The following is a 21602-nucleotide window of genomic DNA, read 5'->3' as shown; positions in this document are numbered from 1 at the left end:
TGTTATTGGATTTTAGCATCCAAGTAGGTGGTCTGAATCTCACCAAAGATAAATTATTGGGAGTGAGAGCAATGTGTAAACATAGGAAAATATAAATGGAAAGGCCAATGTAAAACTGTATGACTATGTGGCCTTTTCATCTGAAGGCCCTGGCCTAGGTCAGTCTGCATTATACAATGGCTCATCAGGTCCCGTCAGACAGAGATCTGTCCTTACGTCTTCCTACAGAGCCACACATGCAACAACAAAGTCACTTGTCAGTGAGGGCCCAGCCTGTGCTCCTTACAACAGGCTTGTGGGATTATTTGGGAGCAGCCAGTTCTTCTGAACCAGTTGCAGGAAAACATAAGACTGACACAGAGTGAGATTTTAATAAGATGTTTTGTTTGTTTCCTGCTTTTGGTTTGCTTCCTCACTTATTTATCTCTCCCTTCAGGTATTTAACCACTGCTGCTGGGCACTGAAAGGGCTTTGAGTTACATTATTTCCATGTTTGACCTTCATTGCTGATCTTACTCTGAACAAACTGGATGATTTTTGGGTGACAAAATACTGCTGTAGTTCTCAAGGCCAGGAACATTTCCCTCTCAAGAAATGGCAAAGTCTCGGTGCCTGTGTTCATCTACATTGCTTGCTTCACATGCACCAACAGCCTTTAATTGCTGCTGCCAATTACAGGCATATAATGCAGGCATACACACCTCATCCCCACAGTACTGGGTCTGGCTGTCCTTCGCTGAAGGAATAGCACTGCATTTTATCTGCCTGCCTCACGCCCTGACACACAGCATACAGCAGTGTCATGCACTTCAGTGTCTGCCTTAAAAAGCATCAGCACCGATTACAACACAATTATTCTTAATCCCTCCAGCTCTGATATTTGTTCACCTCATGCCAGGAGGAAGAATAGGGGGCAGTTGCTCTGGATAAACACAAACGACTGTGGGAGATCCCCTCAGGAGCAGCTCTGTCACCGAGGACATTTGCCTCATTGACAGCCCTGCGCAGCCTGTCGTCTTGGCTGCTGCTCTCCGCAAGAGAAATGGCAGAATTTCAGGCTGTTAAAGGTGTGATTGATGGGTGCTGTCGGTCCCTACCTGTCAGCTCACCGCACTGACAGGAGTGAGAACCCCCCAAAGGAGACAGCCTTACACAATACAGCCCACCCACCCTGTTCAGTGAGACCCTAATGTCGTGCTGCAGTGCTCCTGGCAGGTGGTAATCTGCTCAGCAGGGCTGGGGAAGGGCAAGCGAAGAGCTGGGAGCTCTGTTTTTGCTGGCAAGGGCAGCGACATCTCTTTCAGAGACACCGGAGCAGGGCTGAGAGTGCAGTCGAGGCAGGCTGGCTGCTGCAGAGGGCGGGTTCAGCCGGGGGTTAGGATGGATCCTGCTGCTGCAGCTGCAGCGACAGGGATGTCAGTGGGAGAAACTTGTGGGATGCTGGCACCACTCCATGGTTTTGCATGTGGAACATTAAACATGTGCAGAGGGTTTGCAGTATCTGCTCCTGAGCCCGAGGGATGACAGAGGTGATACAACCATTTACCCCTGCTTGGAGGAATCCCCCACGGATGTGCATGGCGGTGCTGGCACACGTAGGTGTGAATTCCTCACCCTGCAGGAGTGAGGCTCAACGTCATCTGACTGTTCCTCTGGTTTTGCATCAGCCTAAATAAAAGTATTTGGTCAGAATAACAAATCACCCTAGGAACCAGGGATTTTTTCCTATTTTGTGTTTGCTAGCAGGAGACTTAAGGCTGTTTTTCAACACTGCAGTTTAAAGAGGATCTTTTCATCCACAAGGCCATCTAAATCAACCTTCAGACCATTCAGTCAGTGTCAACAGTGAGAAAGCAAGAGCAAGAAAATCCAGTTGCGTTTCAGCAGGCCCTTCCCTTTCTTGCTGTTCCCTTCTCCTCCCCACCCTCTGCCTGCCCCAGACCAGTGGTGGTTAACCTTTGTGCAGCTTGACCTGCCTCTCTCTGCATCTGGCTCATGGCAACACAGGGGCTCTCGCGCCAGGAAACCCCAGTGGGGCCATCCAAAGCCCACTGACGTCAGTGGAAAGACTTCCACTGATTTCAGGCTGTATCAGGCCCAGGTTGAAGCAGAGCCATCTTTCCTTCAAAACTTTTACTTGACAGTTCATAGGCTTTCACTGGCCACGCATTAAGACTGTTGGGGACTTGCTACAGTGCCTGCAAGGCGAGTGCTGACACCACTGCTGGATCACTCCTTTCATCTGATGCCTCAGATACGAGTGCGGCTCACAGCTTCCCTTTCCCCTCCAAATCAAAGGCAGCGACTGCAGCTGCACAGACCGGCGAGTCTGTTTAGTTTCTGTGGGCCAACAGCCACCAGCTGTAGAGGCTGCTGTGCTTTTTTGCTGGATGGGAGCTTTCAATTCCAATAGACAATGTGTACAAATATTTCCCATATCAAAATTGTTCCATATCTTCCTAAGTTAATTAAATGCTAATTTTCTAATGAGGTGACAACAATGGCAACAACCTGTTATCAGCATGCTAGCTAGTGCCCGTAACCAACGGGTGAGCACAGAACCCTTGTGCTGTTATTAAACTGCATTCCTATATTAATTAATCACTTTTGCAGCTGTATTATTCTGAAGCTGGACAGAAATGTGGATAGTAATTAAATGAAAAAAACATTTACATTATTTGGAGATTGCAGAGTTGCTTTGTGGTATTTGTTATTTCACATTGTTGTTATAGAAACCCCTCGTGTTTTCATGCCCACTGCATGCTAGTTTAGCAAGAAATGGTGGAAGGAAAATTCATGATTAAGGTGCTGTTCAACATACAGTGAGTATAAATTAAGGTATAGAAATTTCCTGCATTGCGCAGTAAGAAGGAAAAAGCCACTCGGAGTTCAGATGAAAGGATGGTCATATATCTGTCACATCTTCATACTTCGAAAAGGACTTAGACACTTAAAACCTGGCAGAGGTGGAATTTATGTGCTCACATCCAAAACAGAGATTCTGCTGTCTACTTCAGCAGGTTGCCAAACTCTCCCTGACTTCAGCTGCCAGTACAAAAGCTCCCCAGACATCTCGAATTCTGGTCAGACTCAAGAGCTCTTCAGTCTTAAAAAGGTCAAGTTGTCCAACATCCAGTTCAGGCACTAGCTTAGTTAGCACCCTAAAAATATGTTCCTCTGTTTATCTTCCCCCCAGGGCTGGTTTGAGCGCTCTGAAAATTCCTACCAAACAGCTCTAAATTGGATTTTACATAAAACACAATGGCAGCTATCAATTTCTTTTGAAATATGGCCAATAAGCTAATACTGCAGTAGCTTAGAAAAGGGGAAGACTCCAGTGGCCATATTTCAAAAGAAATTGATAGCTGGGATATGAGAGATACAGTTCAATGCCTCACTCTGCCCGGTCAGAGCTCATTCCTCTTGTGATACACTCTAGTCAGGAGACTTCATCTCCCTGGAAGTCAGGGAGATTTTCTCATCCCTTCTCACAGAAAACGAGTGGTAATTTCCATCAGGACTGTGATTTAGAGATGTGACAGCTGCTCTACCTTTGACAGAGACGGGTTAGCCACCTACCGTCAAGAGACCATTCAGATGGTGGGGAAGGGATAAGTCTTCATGATGGCACAGAAATTCAAAAGCCTATTAAAAAGCCATTCAAAACTGGGGAAGGGCATGGGATTTCAGACAGGCTCCTGACTTCCACATCTCTGTGGCCTGTGATCACGGTAAGGCAACATCCCTCGGGCACCCAGTTAAGGATCAAGGACTGAGCCACTGCATACTGCAATGGTAAAGTCTTGGGATGGGTAAAACCCTCATTGGTCTTGAATCCTCTTAAACCCTGGGGTTTGTATTTGGGAACCTCCAAATATTTTTCTGCCATCAGCTAGCATACTTCAGAGGTACAAAGGACAGTTTTTTCCCCACTGTTGGAGAACAGGCTATATTAACAAAGACTGATCCAGATTTTATTAGGAATTAATTGTATGCACCATGTTTAGATAACCAGGTAGCAGATTTCCATGTAGAACATTTTACAGCAATTCTCTTAATGGTATGAATCTTGTCACAATGAGCAACAGGTGAGATACACCTGTAAACCATTTCTCTGAGTGCTTCACACGGTCAGTGTAATGATGTCCTACAATGGAATAATAAAACCTGCCAGGAAAATTAAGCTGTAATGTGAAATTCATCTTCAAAACTGTTTAAAACAATTTGTTTACTGAATTCAGACAAATACCCCCAAACTGTTTTCATTGCATTTAGTGCTAGCTGAGTCAAGGCAAAAAATACACGGCTGATAATAAACTGAGTCCATTCACATTAAGCACTAGGTGGATAAATACCTTTGCTGTATTCCTTTGTGTGCTTCTTTCTACTCCAAATGTGGATAAATAAATTATTATTATTCACTCCTAGTAGTTGATGATGATAATAATAATAATGATAATAGTAAAATAATTTATATTTAAATAGAATGTTTCCTCTCAAATCATTCCACAGACTTTGCAAAATGATGCGGTGGGACCACTGTAACCAGTTACTGAAATGCAGCCACCTCTGGAGTGAATCACATCTGCTTAAACACGGATAATGTCGATGCTGTGTGATAGAATAGGATCAGGATAAGGGAGAGTGCTATAACTAACTATAATGAAAGGGAAATTATTTGAGTTGAGGTTTGTAGGAAAACCACAGGCAAAAACCCTTATCTTTGAAGAAAAGTTCTATGGGGTGTTTAGCAATTACTAGGTTTTTGAGATTTGCCTCACCCTAACAGCAAAATCTTAAACCGTACAGCTATCCCAACACCGTACTGGAGGAAGGAAAAACCTGCACCTGATGGACTAGTACTGCAGCTTCCCGATGGCTGCAAAATACCTTCTGAGCAAGTCTCAGGATGAAGCCTGCCAGCACCATGCAGTGAGTGAAGTGAACCGCTTTTTAAGATGCTTATTTTCATCCCAACCTATCGCTTTAATCTTAATGAATTTGGTATTATTCGGTGTGGTGGATTTAATTAAAATTTTTAAAGTATTGAAATTATTAATGATTTAATAATTAGAAATAAGTGTTTTAATCCATGACTGAATAATGTATAAAACTATTCAATTTATTTTTTTGGAAATGAGGGTCTAGGTTTATTCTTTTCCCTATATTTTCAATTCAGAACTATTCAAAAGTTGCAACTCTGCCATACTGGCCTCCTGCAAAATATAGTAAATGCAAAACATTTTATTTAATGCAGCCCAAGAAAACACACATGTGTGGGAGACAGAAAGTGCTACAGTGTCCTAAAGTTCTGCTAAAATCTCAGTGGTGGTTAGAGATACAGCTGTGTGAAAAATATCAAAAAAGCCCAAGTCACAAGTCATAAACAAAAAGGATATAATTATACGAGAGCAAATTTAGAACAATTACACCAAAAGTTGAATTACTTCAAATGTGCCCACAGAGTCTTTCTCAATGCAATATTCATGCATATTCACCCTTCATACAGGCAACAAACATGGGCTGTCCAGGGAGCAGCTGGGGACAGCTCTTCAGAGACCACGTGCCCACAAAACTGAGCACACCCACAAGTACATTTAATATTGCCATGGTGTGAAGTGGGTCAGTGTGTTACCAGACAGGTTGCTGCAAAAGTCATCTGTGGTCCCACTGTGGACAGGGAGCAGACAGCCTGGAGGGCAGCAGCCCTTCAGAGGCACGTTAACATATCTGCAACTCCAGACTGCCTTCTGCTTTCCAGAGACTTCTGGTGTGGGTAGTTGTTCATTGTCCACTCAGGACCAGCTGAGAATCAACTCCAAACTAAACCAACCTCTAAATTCCCTTCACTTCTGACCAGTTGGATTTAGACACAGTCCTCCTGACAATTTAGCTGACAATTTAGCGTATAGGCTCCGTCCCCTGGGGCTTCTGCTTATCCTCCCGCGTGCATTCCTGCCTTGGTTTTGCCTCCAGGGTATTGCTCGCTCAGGTCTACTGCACAGATAAACCCTGTCAATACTTAAACTGCTGGGAAGGTTGATGCAGCAGCAGGGAGCACCGTCAGCTGCCCTGGCCCTGCAGGGACTCAGGACTCCCAGAGCAGGCAATACCACTGGGAGAAGTGCTTGCGAGCGCATAACCCTGCACAGACGTCTGCCTTCTCCAACACAAGCTGCCCTGCCAGAGCACTGCACCCATCTCTGTGAGCAAGGGCGATCTGTGCCAGCTGCAGTGAATCAAGCCACTATCTGCGTGGGCTTTTTTTTTTTTTTTTTTTAAATGCAGCTGCCATATATCCAAAAAACAAGTCATTAGGAACATTACAGTATTAGTCAAATCAACGTTGTTTTTCAGAGGGATGAAAGCCAGTGATACAATTAACAAATGGTGGGTGTTGGTGGGTGATAGTATTATGCAGACGTTTTGAAGCTCTTTTCTCCTGTGTGAGCAAATTTTCATTCTTGGAGAAACATCCTGTGTAATTGCTGTTGAAGGGTCACACAAAGTTTGTTCTTCCCAAGCTCCCAGGCGGAGTGAGCTGGCCGAAGGCTTGGGCTTCAGATGGAGAGGCAGTGCGGCTCTTTTGGGCCACAGCAGTGCTGTGGATTTGAGGCTCTGGAAGAAGGGGCTGCTCTGCTTGCTGGTTGCTGTCCTCATTTCAGGACCATCTATTCAGGCTTCCACATCACTTCTGCAACACTGATCACACTCCACTGGGACACAGATGGCCCAAAGCTTTTTCCACTGTGCTTTCCACAGAGGAACATCACTGTGTTTCCCAGAGTACTTCATTCTAGTTCCACCTCCAAGGATGGCTGTGATGTCTGCCTCTAAATGATTAAGACTATCATTCACTAGAGGTTTTACAGAATATCCTTTTTTCCTCCTCATTAGCCTGCCAACTTCAGCTCTCAGCCTATGGTAAGGTCAAGGAACACCTGAGAGGAGCAACATAAGACAAAATCTCTCACACATGTGACAGTCTCTGTATTCCTTGACTTCTGAGACACAGGAGAACTTGATAGTGAGAGAACATGTTGTTGGTGGATCTGTTTTGATATTTGGCCTGTGAGGCACGTAATAGTGGGGTATCTATGTAAGCTATAATTTAATGAACTGAGAGCTTTACTTCTGCAGCTCTCTAAACTGGGGTAGTTAGGTAGCCTGGTGTTTTGTAATCCTGTTTTACTTAATTAAAGTATTCCTGTTGGCTGGGTGGAAAGATGTGTTATCCTGTTACTAGCACATGATGAAAGGAGGCAGACATCATTAGTGTACATGACTCCTTCCTCAGACCCCATCAGAGCTAGGGCCTCTGTAGTTCCTCTGGAACAGAATTAACATATTTCTCACTGAAATGTTTTTTCTCTTATGTTCAGCTGCACAGATTTCCTCATTACAAGTATTAAACTGTTTGGTTATCTGTAATGTGCCTAGACTTTCGTGAAGGTTCATTTACAAATGAACCCCTGCTGTTAGGTTAAGACAGGTTTATTTTAGCACTTGCAGTTCCTATAATTCTGAGTTGTTAATGAATTGACCAACTTTTCATCATCCTTAACATGAGAGATACTTCTCATGATCTCGACTCATACTCCTGAAGAGCAAGATTGCACTGGGGTCCTCTCATAAGTTTTCTTGGGTTTGTGCCATTGGAGGAGGGAGTGCATAAGAAGAAGCATCTGGCAGTACATCTGCATCCAGTCCCTGCTGACATCCTGAGATCCGTCTGCCTGGGCTCACTCCTCCCTTCGTACGGAGCTTGACATATCTGGTACCCCACTGCCAGACAACCTCAGCAAATACTTCTCTCTCCAAGGGAGGATGAGTCACTTTTTCAGTGTCTTCATCTTATCTCATTGTTAACCTGATGGAAAAGTATGCAGTCTCTTTTCAAACTGCTCATGGCTGTCTGGAAGGAATCTGCTGAAAAGCCTTGATCTGAACAAGCTGAAAGGCATGATCTAGGTACAAAGATCAAAACCAGCCTTCTCCAGACCAATGACCCTGAAGTTTTAATTCTTTACAAAGGACATGAGAACTAAGATGGTAACTGAGATAAATGTTGATGAGTGGATGTGACAGATCCATTCCTCAAAACTTTGCAAGGAAGCAGCAAGGAAGCGCTGAAGGCTCCCAGGCCAGCTCCATAGTTAGCTGATCGGTTGAAAGTCAGTTCTATTTTTTTTCTGTTATTCTACATCACTTTGCATTATACATTATTGTACATACCCTCTGGTAGACCCTTTCAAAGCTACTGAATAACTCAGTGCTTAACAAGGATACTTTAATGTTCTTGTTTAAGTTCTGGGAAATACAAGATCATCTTTCATTCTGAGTCAGCAATGATGATCCCCAAACTAGTGGTGGAATAGGGGGAATAATAGCTTTGTGGAAACTACTGTAGAGATCTGTACTGTAAGGAACGATGAATATAAGACAGAGGAGTGAGGCTTACTTTTATCCTTTATAGATCGGCAGTGTAACGAAAACGTCCTTTCTGTATTTGTATTGTCTTTTAAATTTAACATGGTTTATGCCTATGCACAACTCCTGTGCTGCAGGAATGATTCTTGTTTCCAAAAGCCCTTGCTCACAGGGAGCATTTTTTCTTTCTTCTATCTGTATATTGTATATGAAGATCTACAAAATAGAAGTTAACTTCTCTACATAGAAATTAATTTAGTAAGAGACATCTGTTCTGTGTATAAGAGCATAACGTAGTGTAGCAGAAACACTTGCCCCCGTGAGTTTGAGACTGCAACAATCACAAGCAAAGTAGATGGTCTCATGTGTTGCTTCTCCATCACCCCGTAACACTGACACAGTCCAGTCACAGCAGTGTGCATACGAGAGGTTGAATAATGCACCTGAAGAGTCCCTTAAGCATTTATTTTGTTCTTTTCAGTTGTCCTCCAGGCACTACCCGCTCCATCATATCAACCTGAAAATTTCCTAATACAGAAGGTAAAACTCATTGACAAGGAAAAATTTCTAAACTATTGCTCTTGTTAGAGTCATAGATCTGATATTTCTCTGGAGAATTTACCAAATTCCAGCATCACAGTCTTTGGAAAAAGTCATACATATTGCAAGTAATTCCTACTTTGAGGGAACCCTTAACCAAAGGGAGGTAAATATCATTCTGTAACATTTCAGATGAGAAGCTACATTTGACCCAACTGTATCACCCACAAACAAAGCCACTTTTCTATTAATTAAAAACAGCTGATGACTGGTTTGATGAGAAAAAAAAATATTCTCATGAATAACACAATCATGTTTATAACTTGTCTTATTTTAACGTGAACTCACAAGCTGTCATGAATAAGGGCAAGGACTGTCCAACGGCATTCACAAGAACAGAGCAGGTTTTAAAGGGCTGCTCTTCAAAATAAAAATCTGTATAGCGCACTGGGAAAACTTCCCCCACAAATATTGCCTAACTTTAAATGAATTTGTGGCTTTGGTAATGATCTGAAGAAGCTGCTCTACTGTCTTCTTTGTTCAGCACATCCCATTATTACTGGAACAGCAGAGACACAGTGGCATAAAGTACTGCCTGAGAAGAGCAGCTGGAGAACAGCTACGATTAATGAACAGATAAATACAAATATGATTGTCTGCCTTTTAAGAAGGAACAGTCATGAGCTCATTAGGGAAGTGAGAACCCATGATACCATTGTTAAAACAGCCATGCTTTAAGTAGACAGTCACAGCACCTTAGCTCATCTTTTAAATGAGAAGCTGAAGGAAGTCATCAAAAGGGAAGCAAGCAAAAACCTGACTTTCACTATGCAGGCTGCTCTGAAGGCTCCTCAGGCAGGAGAGGCTGAATAAAACTGCCCTGAATTCAGAATTTGCTGTCCTTCCCAAACCAGAGCAAGGCTTACTATATTACACAGCAATAGCCACTTGAGGCCTCTTCAGCTTCAGGCAGATGAGAGCAAGGGAGATGGCAGGTCACCCCTCCTTGCGAAAGGATAATGTCTACAGCTTTCCTACCAAAAGCAGTAGGCATGAGCGTGGCATTCTTTAACTGGAAAGCAGTCCCACAGACACAAAGGGAAACAGCTATGCAGAAACAAGTTTCAAAAGGACAACAAAAGACAATTTTTCTGGCACCTCCCTGAGAACCTCATAAATAACAGTAAAGAGCCTGAACATCTCAGCTTCTATTTATTTGTGGTAACAAATCAGGCACCAGTGATGGTAGGAGACTCACCCTGTAGGTTAAGCTCTGCTCTGTTCTTTTTTGTAGGCTGTCCAAAGCAATCCAGGACCGCAGTCCTACTCTAAACACCAGCAGCTCCCCACTGAGCACGGGTGATGCTTTAGGAGCGCAGAATCAGCAAAAGGGCTCCCCTGACATTTCCCTCCCTGTCCCTCCTCTCTGCTGATAGTATTACAGGCAAAGAAGGTGTCTCTAGAGAAATGGGGACATTGCCAGTATCAGTACATTTGCATTTAACTCAATAACAGACACACAGAGCTACTCTAGCTTGGCATAATGTGACTTTTTTATACATGAAGGCGACAGCAATTAGCCTGACGTATTCTTTGTGTAAATCCCCCAAATGCTGTTTATTCCTTACTTAAATAAATGAACCTTTGATCCAGTAAGAAGCTGCTTTGTTTCAGACATCTTTATCTCCTCTGGGACCTTTTTTTGCCCTATGAAAAATAAGAAGTTGAGGTAGCTCTGATTTGATATCAGAATTAGCTTTTCTTCTACCCTTTTCTTCTTGAGCAACATGGTGAGTTGTGAGGTGGTTGTCTACTGGTAGGATTGGCCATTTTACTTCCATTTTCTTCCACTCTCGTTCCCAGAGGAACTGAAATAGGAGAACGACATCAGTTTGTCACCAAATTCCATACTCACCTCCTGCGGCTCTGCTCTTTAAAATTCCTACAATCTCTTTGTGAAATGGCAAACTCCCAAAGATCTATGTGCTGCTCAGTTTTTCCAAGGTTCAGCAAAATGAAGCTCTTCATAGCTTACATTTATAACTGACCTGAACAAACACCTTTTAGGGAGAATTTGGGCAAGGCAAGAACTGTGCTGCTGGGCTGTCAGCTGTTATCTGCTTTTTTAGTGATTCAGAATAAGACAACAGAATCAAGCCTATTGTTTGACTAGTCATGTATTTATTTGTGGTTTAAACATGCAAAACCAGTATAACAATTATAGAATTTAGAAAAAATATAGCACTGAAAAAAGTATTCATGCAGAATGAGGCTTCTACTTGAACTATCCTTCACAATCACCAGTTAGTTGATTTGTCCCAATATTTATAGTTCATCATTACAACTGCCAAAACTGACAACCACCAGGATTGTTGTCTCAATTAAGGACAGTAAACAGATTGTCCCATTTTTTTTAATGAAAAAATCTAAAATGTAATACTTCACAGTTTAACATGTTTATTCATTTAAACGAGCTAAAAAATAGTGGTGTGACATCTGCTTGAGAGACACTGGTACCTAACATTTTGGCTGTCTCCCCACCAATTTGGTTATGATTAAGGGGCGATAAAAGGAAGAGTAGAGGATTCTGTCAATTAAATACATTGATGAACTACAGAAAATATTTTTCCACTCTTGGAAAAGTGTAGAAATACATCTACAAAAGAATGTATTACAGCAAACTAAAAGGATGGTGGGGAAAAGTGTTGCAAAATATCTCCATCGGCTCTTTCAGGAAAAAATACTGTAAGCATAAGATCACAGACAATCTTTGCCAGTTTATTCATCTCATGGATTCATTTCCCAAAGTGCAGGCATAATCCACTACAAAATCTTTTAAGAAGCAGTTCCAACATCACATTTCTGCTGTCTTATTGATGTGCCATATTGTTATTTTCTTAGTCATAAGCACCACTAATTATTATGCTACTGTAAGTAAAATTTGAAATGCGATCAAGATCTGTAGTATCCTGTTTGTTGGCAGTCTAACTTGCCTAGTCTGCATTTCAAGTACAGTCCTTTACTGAGAATTGTCCTGAATGCATTTGACCTTCACCAACTGGTTCAGTTGTGCCTTACAGGCACAGTCCTGTACCAGAGCAAAATGAATCATCACTCTATCGGAAGCTGCTAGCAACATTTTCCTCCCTGAAAAGGCAGCATTCAAAACTTGGCCCTAAGTCAGCAGATAAACCTCTTCCATGGTAGCAATTTTCACCGAAATGGGATGAGCGATTTTGTAGGCCTTTCACTGTGCCTTCATTTAGTAGGGTTGTTTAAAAACCGTTTGTTTTCAAACACAACTTGTTAGGTCAGCTACTCTAGATGACACCTAAACAGATGAGTTTGTTCATGTTATGTATGTTTGCAGTTATGTGTTGCAGCATAATCTAAGTGTCTTCCCTGCTACAGTTGGTCTGATGCATGGAAAGAGCTATGGCAGATCCTGAATCACATGATGTCTATATGATATGCACCAGTGAACTTTAAATAAAGCGTTCTTCAAGGAAAGTTTAAATATATCTCTAGGGTCCATTAGGGAAATGCTTAACATGCCTCCTAAGCTTCCAGTAAAATATATTTATGGACTCTAGGAAATAGAGTTAAAGCCTTTCCTTGGCAATGTTCACCAGCAGCACTAGTAAAACTACTATATGGAAGCTTCTGTCCTGAGATGGTCTGCATGCTGGTTCTGCTTTTGTAGGGAAAAGGAAAACTGCTGAGGAAAGATTTACTGAGCAAAATCACTGCTGGAAGACTGTTGTGCCTTCCTAGCCAGAGAGACTTCTAAATGGGACATCCACTCCCACCCACAGCATAAGGACTCAGCACAGACATCTCCTCTACAACCTCTGCAGGAAAGAAATTCAGTTTACTCCACAAGCAGAGGGCAACAACAGTACTGACATATACCCTTTCCCCAGAGGTGAATATCCTGGAAAAAACCTGCCCCATTAAGCTAGGGCTGCTGTATAAATGGTTAGATCAGCAATCTTTCTTTGAAACAAGGGTATAGAAGTATTACCTTTAAAATAAAGGCAATCTGACTGAAGTTCATGCAGCTACATGGAACAACATTGTCTGCAGAAAGAGATCTGCTCTATTGGTATTGGGTAGAATGCCAAGGGAAGTTCTCTTTATGGTCTTTTAAGTATTCATAGGCTACGCTTAGTTTTAATATGAGCTTAGGGGCTTGAACTGCCTAGAATAATACAGATATTCTAAAACTGGTGAGTATCACTGCTCACATTTGAACATTGTGCTATTTAGATTGCTTTAATGTCCTTTCAAATGTACATACAATTCAGTGTGACACATCCAACATTAATAAGAGCACAAAAACAGTAAAAATACATTTATTATTAAAATAGACACTGAGCAACTCATACAAAGATAGGTGGTTCAAAAACCAAGAGGCATTCAATCTCAGATATAATTAAGGGCAAAATAAGCCACATGTTTGAAAGATTAAAATCAGTCTCTACTTTAAAATATCAGGCACAGACAATGTAGAGTTCCAGAAAGCAGAAATAACTTCAGGTCAGACTCTGATTTTCCCTTGGAGTAAATCAGTTGTAATATCAGTGAACCCAGGGGAATCATAAATTAGTAGGCTCAGAATCCAACCTCATTGCTAATATTGTTGTGCTTGTGCCTTTTATAAAATCAAGTATGAATAATTTGATGAAAAGTGGGAGCTTTTAGCTTAAAAAAACTATTGACATAGTCCCATTAGAAATTATTGTACTGATAAGAGAAAAACTGTATTTGCTGCAATATTTGCCATGTATTTCTATATACACTGAACAGAAGTCTATCCAGTTTATCTAAGCAAAAGGAAATTATCTTGTTACAAGAGAATATCATCTTTCATGTGGATAAAAAGGCCTAACCTAAACGAAGCCAACAGACAAACTGCAAACTATGGCACTTGTGGGCAATATGGACTGGTAAGTCACAAATTAGGGAAGATGCTTCAATCACACATATACACGCTTTGGATTTTGTCTATGAGTCATAATTATGGGAAAAGCAATCTTCCTATTCTAGGAACTTCATGTTCATAAATTTGACAGTAAGAATAGCTTGCTTAACGTAACTGATTCAGAAAGCAAGTTACGAGACAACATGCACGAAGGGGATAACTACACATCATTCTCAGACCAGACATCACCCAGAGAGCTATGTGCAGACGTTAAGAAAGCAATCCTTCCAGCATTTTATGGAATAAAAAAATTGCTCATGCAAAGTAACAGGAGAGGTCTGCAGCTCTGTGACATGTGGTGTAGCACTGGTGAAGTGAAAGGCATGTCACATCCAAGGAGACAGCTTGTGATATGCTTTTTCCCTCCACTGAAAGTTGGGCCATGTGTCAGATAATGCTTCACCATAAATGTAACACGTTGCTAAGCATTTGATCATGTGTGCAATTATTAGCGGACTATAAATCATATGAATGCATAAAAGTTAGGTTTTTGTGTCTGTAACAGTCATAATTAGAAAGTGAGAAATATTTGCACATATATGTTTATGCTTCTCTTTCATATTCTTCTCGGAAGACTGTTGTACTCTGAATTTCTAGAGTTGTTTTGCATTGCATAAAGTGAATGAGGAGTATGACAGATAAGAAGTGGATCCTTAGAGACTCATATTGTATATGGTCATAGCTACTGTATGGTTTAAAAATTAACTGTATTGAACTAAGTTCCTTAAATGGTGATAATAGGACTGTGTCAATTTAAAATATATTTTCCATTATAATATTTGCTATGATTTGTATCCCTTTGTCTTCAAAATCACTGTAAGAAATCTTAGTCAGGCATTTCTGGAACAAGTCAGTAAATATCATCTCAGCTGCAACTAAACCTAACATTCAGCCCTGAAATTGGTATCAAAGATAAAGCTAGTTTGCTAATATAATTTCAGAATTATGATAATTCTTTTCTGGAAGTCAACCTGCCTAACTTCCTTGCTATATTCAGCACGAATGGCTGTATGCTTTCCTTGGTATCAACGTGAATCCAAACTAGAGAAAGACTGACCACATCTTTAAAAGGATCAAAACTGAATCTTTACAACCCCAAGCTCAGTTATATGCCAAAGTCGAAGCAGAACACGATAAAGCCAGAATTTTACAGCTCCCTGCAGCTGCTTTGACATACCGACTTCTTCAAGTGGCTTGTGGTTATCAAAGGGATCAGAAATGTTATCTACAGTGCATATTCTGAAAGGTGCTTTGCAAGAACTGAAGGATGTCGTGGAGCCAAGATTTTCCCAATTATCAGTATGCATGAAAAAAAGGCTTCTTAATACTTACAAATTCTCACATTAGTTTGATGATTAAAACGATTGTGTAACTGGAAAGCAATTTTTTTTACAATGTCCCCCTAACAGGTAGAGCAAGTTGATACCACAACCAGCAGGAAGAGAATAATTAAAATACGATTTTGACTTAATAATAGAGCAATACACTAATTAAAACCAACATCGACTGAACTTTCTATTTACACTAGTTCAGACAGCACAGGAGGCAAAGAACTGTGTTTCAGAGGCATATGCGAATGTTAGAGCTTCTGTCATCCAGGTGCCATTTCTGACAGAACACATGTGTGCTGAACAGTTGGCAAAAGAATGAAAAAGATTACTGCAGATATATGGGCACACAGAATCTGGGATGACAGAAAATTAAGTCCATATAGGAGGTGACAGACTGCTTCTAAAAAGATATTTTTTTCCTACAATTTCTTCCATCTTCATGCGCGCGCATGTACACACATGTACAAGAAAGATTAAAAGGGAGAGAAAGGATGAGGGGTTTTTGATATATTTTAAATACAAATCAAGAAAAGACTTTTTATTTGATATTTCTGCTTCCTTTTGGGAAAGGAAAAGAAACCTAATTTGGCTATTAGGAAGCTTTGATTCCTAAATTTAGTCAAGGCAGACTCTCCTCCTGTGAAGTCAGCATCAATACCCATGATAATAATAGCACCTGTCTTTTGACATCAAAGTTCTCTGCCTGAGAAAAAAATAATGTAAACAATAAACTTCATGTATTGTACTGCTGCTCCTGGCTTTGGTGTTAACCAAATACACTTGCCAGGCATGAGTTTTCTCTTATTTTGGAGATCTGGAATGTAAAAGTGACTGACGTATTGCAAAACTTTCTTATGAATTTGGACTGCAAGAAATGGCATCATTTACTGTCTCACAGTGAAGGGACTGTGTGTTCCTACGTAGTCTTGTTCAAGCTGAAGAAATCTTGATGATAGATTCATTGCATCTGCTAGTTTTCATCTGGATCCAGATCAAGGTCAACTTCATTGGAAATGTTAAGATAAAAGAAAGCATAGAAAGCCAACAAAAATACCAGTATAGCTGCAAGGACAAGGGCAACTTCCTGTAGAAATAAGAGAAAAAAAATAAACCAAAACCTGTTAGAAATAGTACCGTATTTTCAGATAAATCAGGAATAAATATTATTTCCATTATATAATGCATATCAAAATAACATCAGACATATATAATTGCATAAGGCATTGATACTTTAATGATTTCTTATTTGTGATTACCATTTCAGAATGTTATAAAATCCATTCACTTAATAAAGATTCTGGTGAGTCTGATATAAAGCCAGAAATAGGATATTTGGCTTAAAGATCTATGGTCTGACCTAGAAATAGGAGCTTTACGTCCTTTTATTATGATATCCATTCTTTTTTAAAAGACAGAATTCACAAACCACAGTTTTGAACACAAATTTAAGTTATGAATTTACACTGTGAATTTTGATGTTTTCTAGCAATATGTTACTGCTTTTTGCCAACAAATTTGTAATTTTTTAATGAAGCAAACACAGTATGGTGGAAGTCAATGAAAATTGCTACCTCTACCTCCCAACCTCCTGGCATGCATTACAATATGGAGCTACAAAATACTTCAAAATTGGACGAAACTTTTCTTCCTTCTCCTCTGCAATAAGGGAAAAAGCACAACAATTTGCACTTGCACTTGCCTCTCTTCTCGTAAAATATTGCAACTTGCTGCATCTTCCTTAATTAACATAAAGGAGTCTTCCAAAGTATACATGATTTATAGCAGCTTTCCAAAGCAGAAAAATGTTTTTGTACTATACATCATACTCATGTGACTGCCTATCATCATATTCTATCTTAAGGCTGGACTCTGTTAAGCTCCAACTTTAGATCTCAAATATAATAAATGGTTGTATGATCATCCTCTTTGTAACACTACTTCTTTCAGAGTCAACAGTATTTCACATTTTTAAATTGACTCTCATTTTGCTAGACAATGCAAGAAGAAATAGAAATTTGAGAAAAATCCTTACATTCCTTCAGTTCACAGAAAGTGCCACTTCCACAGCTAACAACATGCACTGCTTCACTTCATTCCTTATCATCGTGATGTATTTTTTTAAATCGTGAACTGAGGTGATCAAAAGGAACAGGTTAATTTGTAAGCCCCAAAACCCATTTTCCCTCTACAAAAAAGAAGCAACAACCTCCCCTCCAAATCACAGCTTCATGTTAACCTACAAACCATCTGCATCTGAACAATCCAGGTGTATACTTAAAAGGAGAGAAGAAAAACAGTTTGGTGACTTTATAACAACTAACCTGAATTGATGCCACATCAAATCTACTCTGCCAATGGGACTGAAAGGAGATGCCTACACCACACCTAGACAATCAGACACCCTTTACTATCCAAGGAGAGAATCTGACCCTCTTTGGTGTCCTCTGAAAGAGGTCAGGTGAATTCTTCCTAAAAATGCCTATTTTGCCCCTTAGACTAGAAGGGGAGATGGTATCCCTGGTGTGGAGACCTGCATTGTAGGACGAATTCCATCCAGTATCTCTAGATTGGTGGTGGCTTTGTGACCAAATTTGTGTGTCCACTGCCATGAAGGAGTTAAAACTGTGTTAGCTTCATTTTTTAAAGTCTAGCCCATAATCTGGCATTCTTCTATAGAACAGCATTTCATTTGCATTTACATGAATGCATTATATAGTTTATCAGAATGTTGGATCAATAATTCAACATATGCCATCTAATAAACTTTGAAATACTACTGACTAGTTGGCGTATGCTCTATAGGAGTCTTTGTTCTATAGAAACCTTTGCTTTACATTTTACATGGATGATTAATTGAGATGTACTTTAAATTTATTTTACATTAAAATTGCTCCTGTAAATTTGTTGAGGCTGTTTGCTACAGATTTCAACTACATTTTCCTCTTAGAATTATATCATCCTCTGAACCTCATCCTCCTGATTTCCTATGATTTGATTAAAAAAAAGAAAGTACATCTAATTCACTAATATATTAAAGGAAAGTGATTTTTGCTTTGTTGCAGTTGCAACACGTCAGTATCTCACAAAAGGGCATGGCAGCATCAGACAGGTTTCATTTATTTCCTTGTATCCACAGCTGTGCTCCCAGACCCATCTGGCCACACAGCTACTAATCTTAAGAGGATGTAATAAACAAGTGACATACAACTGCAAGCTCCATCTGCTCAGGAGAGTGGACAACAAAACTGTGCAATGCAGGCACCGTTCACACTTGACACAGGGAGCAAATTCATTCCAGTATTAAAAAGTTTTTTCCCTTGTTTGGATGCCACGCTTGCCGCTTTACAATAGGTTCACCTTTCCTCTCCCTTCTCCCCAGCCTCCTTTATGAAATGCTGTGGTAGCAGCAGCAAAATTTTGGGGAATGTTTGCATTAAAGATTTGTTTTCTAAGAAGTGGAACTAGGAAAATCTTGATTTTTGTTCTCAGGCTGCCCAGTAACTGCTTTGATGGGAGTAGTTCTTTAATTTCTCTGCCTAAGTTTTGCAGTGAATAACACTGAGATAACAATACTACTTCCCTTACACAAGCATTAGGAACTGGGTGGCTGGATCAGTATTTATTAACCCTGGGAATGAAGAGCCTTATTGAAATTCCAGGTTTTAGAATTACACAAGAACCTTAATTCTGAGTTACTGAAGAAGGCAGAGTAACAAAAATCTAAAATAAATGGCCTAACAAAGGACACCTGGCTCTTAGCTAGGGATATGCAGTCTCTTAAGAATTGCATCCAGTTTATGAACTTTTATAAACATAAATTTTGCCATGTAAATAGCAAATGAGATGCTACACCACTACACTGTCTTTGCAACAACAGTATATATTGTCATTTTAATTTGCTTTATACTTATCAGGCTTTGCTATTTGTATTTTAAGCCATGCATAGAAATGAAATGTTAAAATACTCCCCACTCGGCATATATAGCTCCCTTTCTCTTGCACTTTATGGATCATCCCCATCATCCCTCTGCAAAATCCATTCACTCAGAGGATTTCATCATGAATAATTAACCAATATAGAAAAAGTCATATAGAAATAAACTTAAAATGATCACAGGGCTTTTTCTCCTTTTTTTCTTTTATAACATGGTACAGAATGCTAGGAAATAACATCCGTGCTCTCAAATCCCAAAGCACAGTCAAAAAAGCCTTTAAAAGGAACAGAATTTTCTATTATATTCTCTTATATTTAGAATAATGTCTGTAGAACCCTACTGATTTCAGCTTAAGTTTTTCAGAAACTTTTCCATACAGGAAACACTTGCCATTACAGTATAACGTAGATTTAATTCTCCTATGATTTTTTGTCAGTTTTATGTCTCTCATGCCAAAATATTTGGATAATGTTCTCAGATTCACCCTGATGGAGCAAGTTGCAGAGTTGGGATCTAAACAAGAATAATCAGGAGCTGAAAAAATAGGGGTGAGGAAAAACTGTTCGCTATAATAACACAAATCTGGACACTGTGTATGGCAGCATCATATCCTACACATATAGAGGAATATCACACTTACAGGAAATTTCAGATTTTTTAGATAATTCTTATTATCCTCCAAAGAGAACTGTACCTTTTTAATCTGAAACCAGCTTAAAACTAGGTGAAAGAGTATCACAAATTGCTGTCTTTGAAATGCTAAACTATCCCTAGTTATTTCTGAAAAGAGACGAAGAGAAAATCATGCTGACCAAGGATGCATGTAGAAATAAAACAAACATACATGGACTTGACAATCAACATTTTTATCCCATGTAATTTCTAACTGGAAGACTATCTGGACATTCATTGTGAACATTTTTTAGCATTTCAACAAAATCATATTTAAAAATGGATATTTACTTCCTTAATACAGGATATTCTACATCTAATACAAGGTAACAAAAATAATTTATTAACTTTTATCAGTAGTTTTTATGTTATAAATTTTTTATTGTAAAAATTTCAGATGGAACAATGATCATTATTGTCTCAAATAATGAGAGCAAGGTACTATTACAGAGTCATCTACAAGGCCTGGCTGTATGATCACAAAGCAACAGGATTCATTTTAATATATCTAAATGCAAGGTAATATATACAGGTATCAAAAATGTAGATAGGACTTACAGAGTGGAGGGCTCTGCCTTGAAAACCTGTGACTCTAAAGAGGTCTTTGGATTTAAGCAGTAACCACTCCCTCAGTGTGACCTCTGGATGTGCAAAGGCAGAGGGATTTCCAGTAGGGAGATGACTGGTATTTATTTTATCATAGAGAAGAATGAGAAGTAGTTTGGTTACAGCATATAACTACATATGCCATACACCTGTATTTAAGTAAGGTACTTCACAGTGTGGCGTCCTTTATCTTGTTTACAAGAACCTCTCAAGGTCCAGATGTGGTTAGATAAGCTCAGTCTTGAAATAAGATGCCATTTCCCAGGAGCATGAATGATTGAACATTCCAGTTACGTCTTGAGGAAAATATGGACTTCCATGGCTGTGAGTCTTTTATGGTCAGATCTCTCAAAAAAAGTATTTTTATTTAGCTATTGGGAAGAATACTTCAACTTGGGCTTGTGTGAAAAGGAGGTCCTGCCTGCCAGCCTTGCAGTTGGTGAACTCAGCTCTCCAGAATCCTCCCCTCTTTCAGGGTCCTGGGAAGACTGAGATAACTTACATGATCAGTGCTATAGTTTGAACCTCTGAAGTTTCAGATTGTTAAAAGTATGGCACCTCATACTCCAGTGCTTCAGACTTTCCTATACAGGATCAAAAGAAGTTTCCTTCTTTTTCAGGAAATTTTCCTCCAACTGTATTGATTTCATTTCTGGGATTTGAGGTTTTGTTGTTGTCAACTATCCTTTGAAGCGTTAGAGATAAGTAGAGACCAAAGCCTGAGAAAGATGGTCTACTGCTCTGAGATGGTACAGAAAATCCTCCTAAATTCCTGCTTGGTGCATCTTATTCACATGCTCAAACCACCATGATGACTGTACTTACATGTACAGGTCAGGCCAGGGTCTGATGGGAGCAATCTGATTCTGTTTTTCTCTTTGTACGGGTTTTTTCCCCTCCCTTCCATTTCAAGGTCAGGGGTCAAAGTCTGACTACTGGGATCACTGGGAATATCACACTTTGCTCCTTGGTGGCACATCAAGCCACCCTGCTCTTTATGTGAGGCACATAAGCTGGTTTAAAGACCCAGTATTTTGGCCGTTACAAAGTGCTTGGACTTCCAGAAAGTATTTGGATGAAATTTTATGATCTGTAACATATAGA

General features: G+C 39.9%; 1 protein-coding gene across 2 annotated transcripts in view; it reads right to left on the bottom strand.

The window, feature by feature from the left end:
- Positions 1 to 11131: 11131 nt before the first annotated feature.
- Positions 11132 to 21602, bottom strand: part of TRIQK (triple QxxK/R motif containing) — a 64832-nt gene continuing 54361 nt past the window's right edge. For both annotated transcript variants that reach the window (XM_074816029.1, XM_074816038.1), the window contains one exon: positions 11132 to 16369. In XM_074816029.1, coding sequence (XP_074672130.1) covers positions 16256 to 16369 — 114 coding nt within the window. In that variant the 3' untranslated portion in view covers positions 11132 to 16255. The remainder of the gene's footprint in view (positions 16370 to 21602) is intronic.

The sequence above is a fragment of the Strix aluco genome, chromosome 1 (genome assembly GCF_031877795.1).
Source record: "Strix aluco isolate bStrAlu1 chromosome 1, bStrAlu1.hap1, whole genome shotgun sequence".
Lineage (NCBI taxonomy): Eukaryota > Metazoa > Chordata > Aves > Strigiformes > Strigidae > Strix > Strix aluco.
The sequence above is the reverse complement of the archived record's forward strand: the minus strand, read 5'-3'. Positions and strand labels throughout refer to the sequence as shown.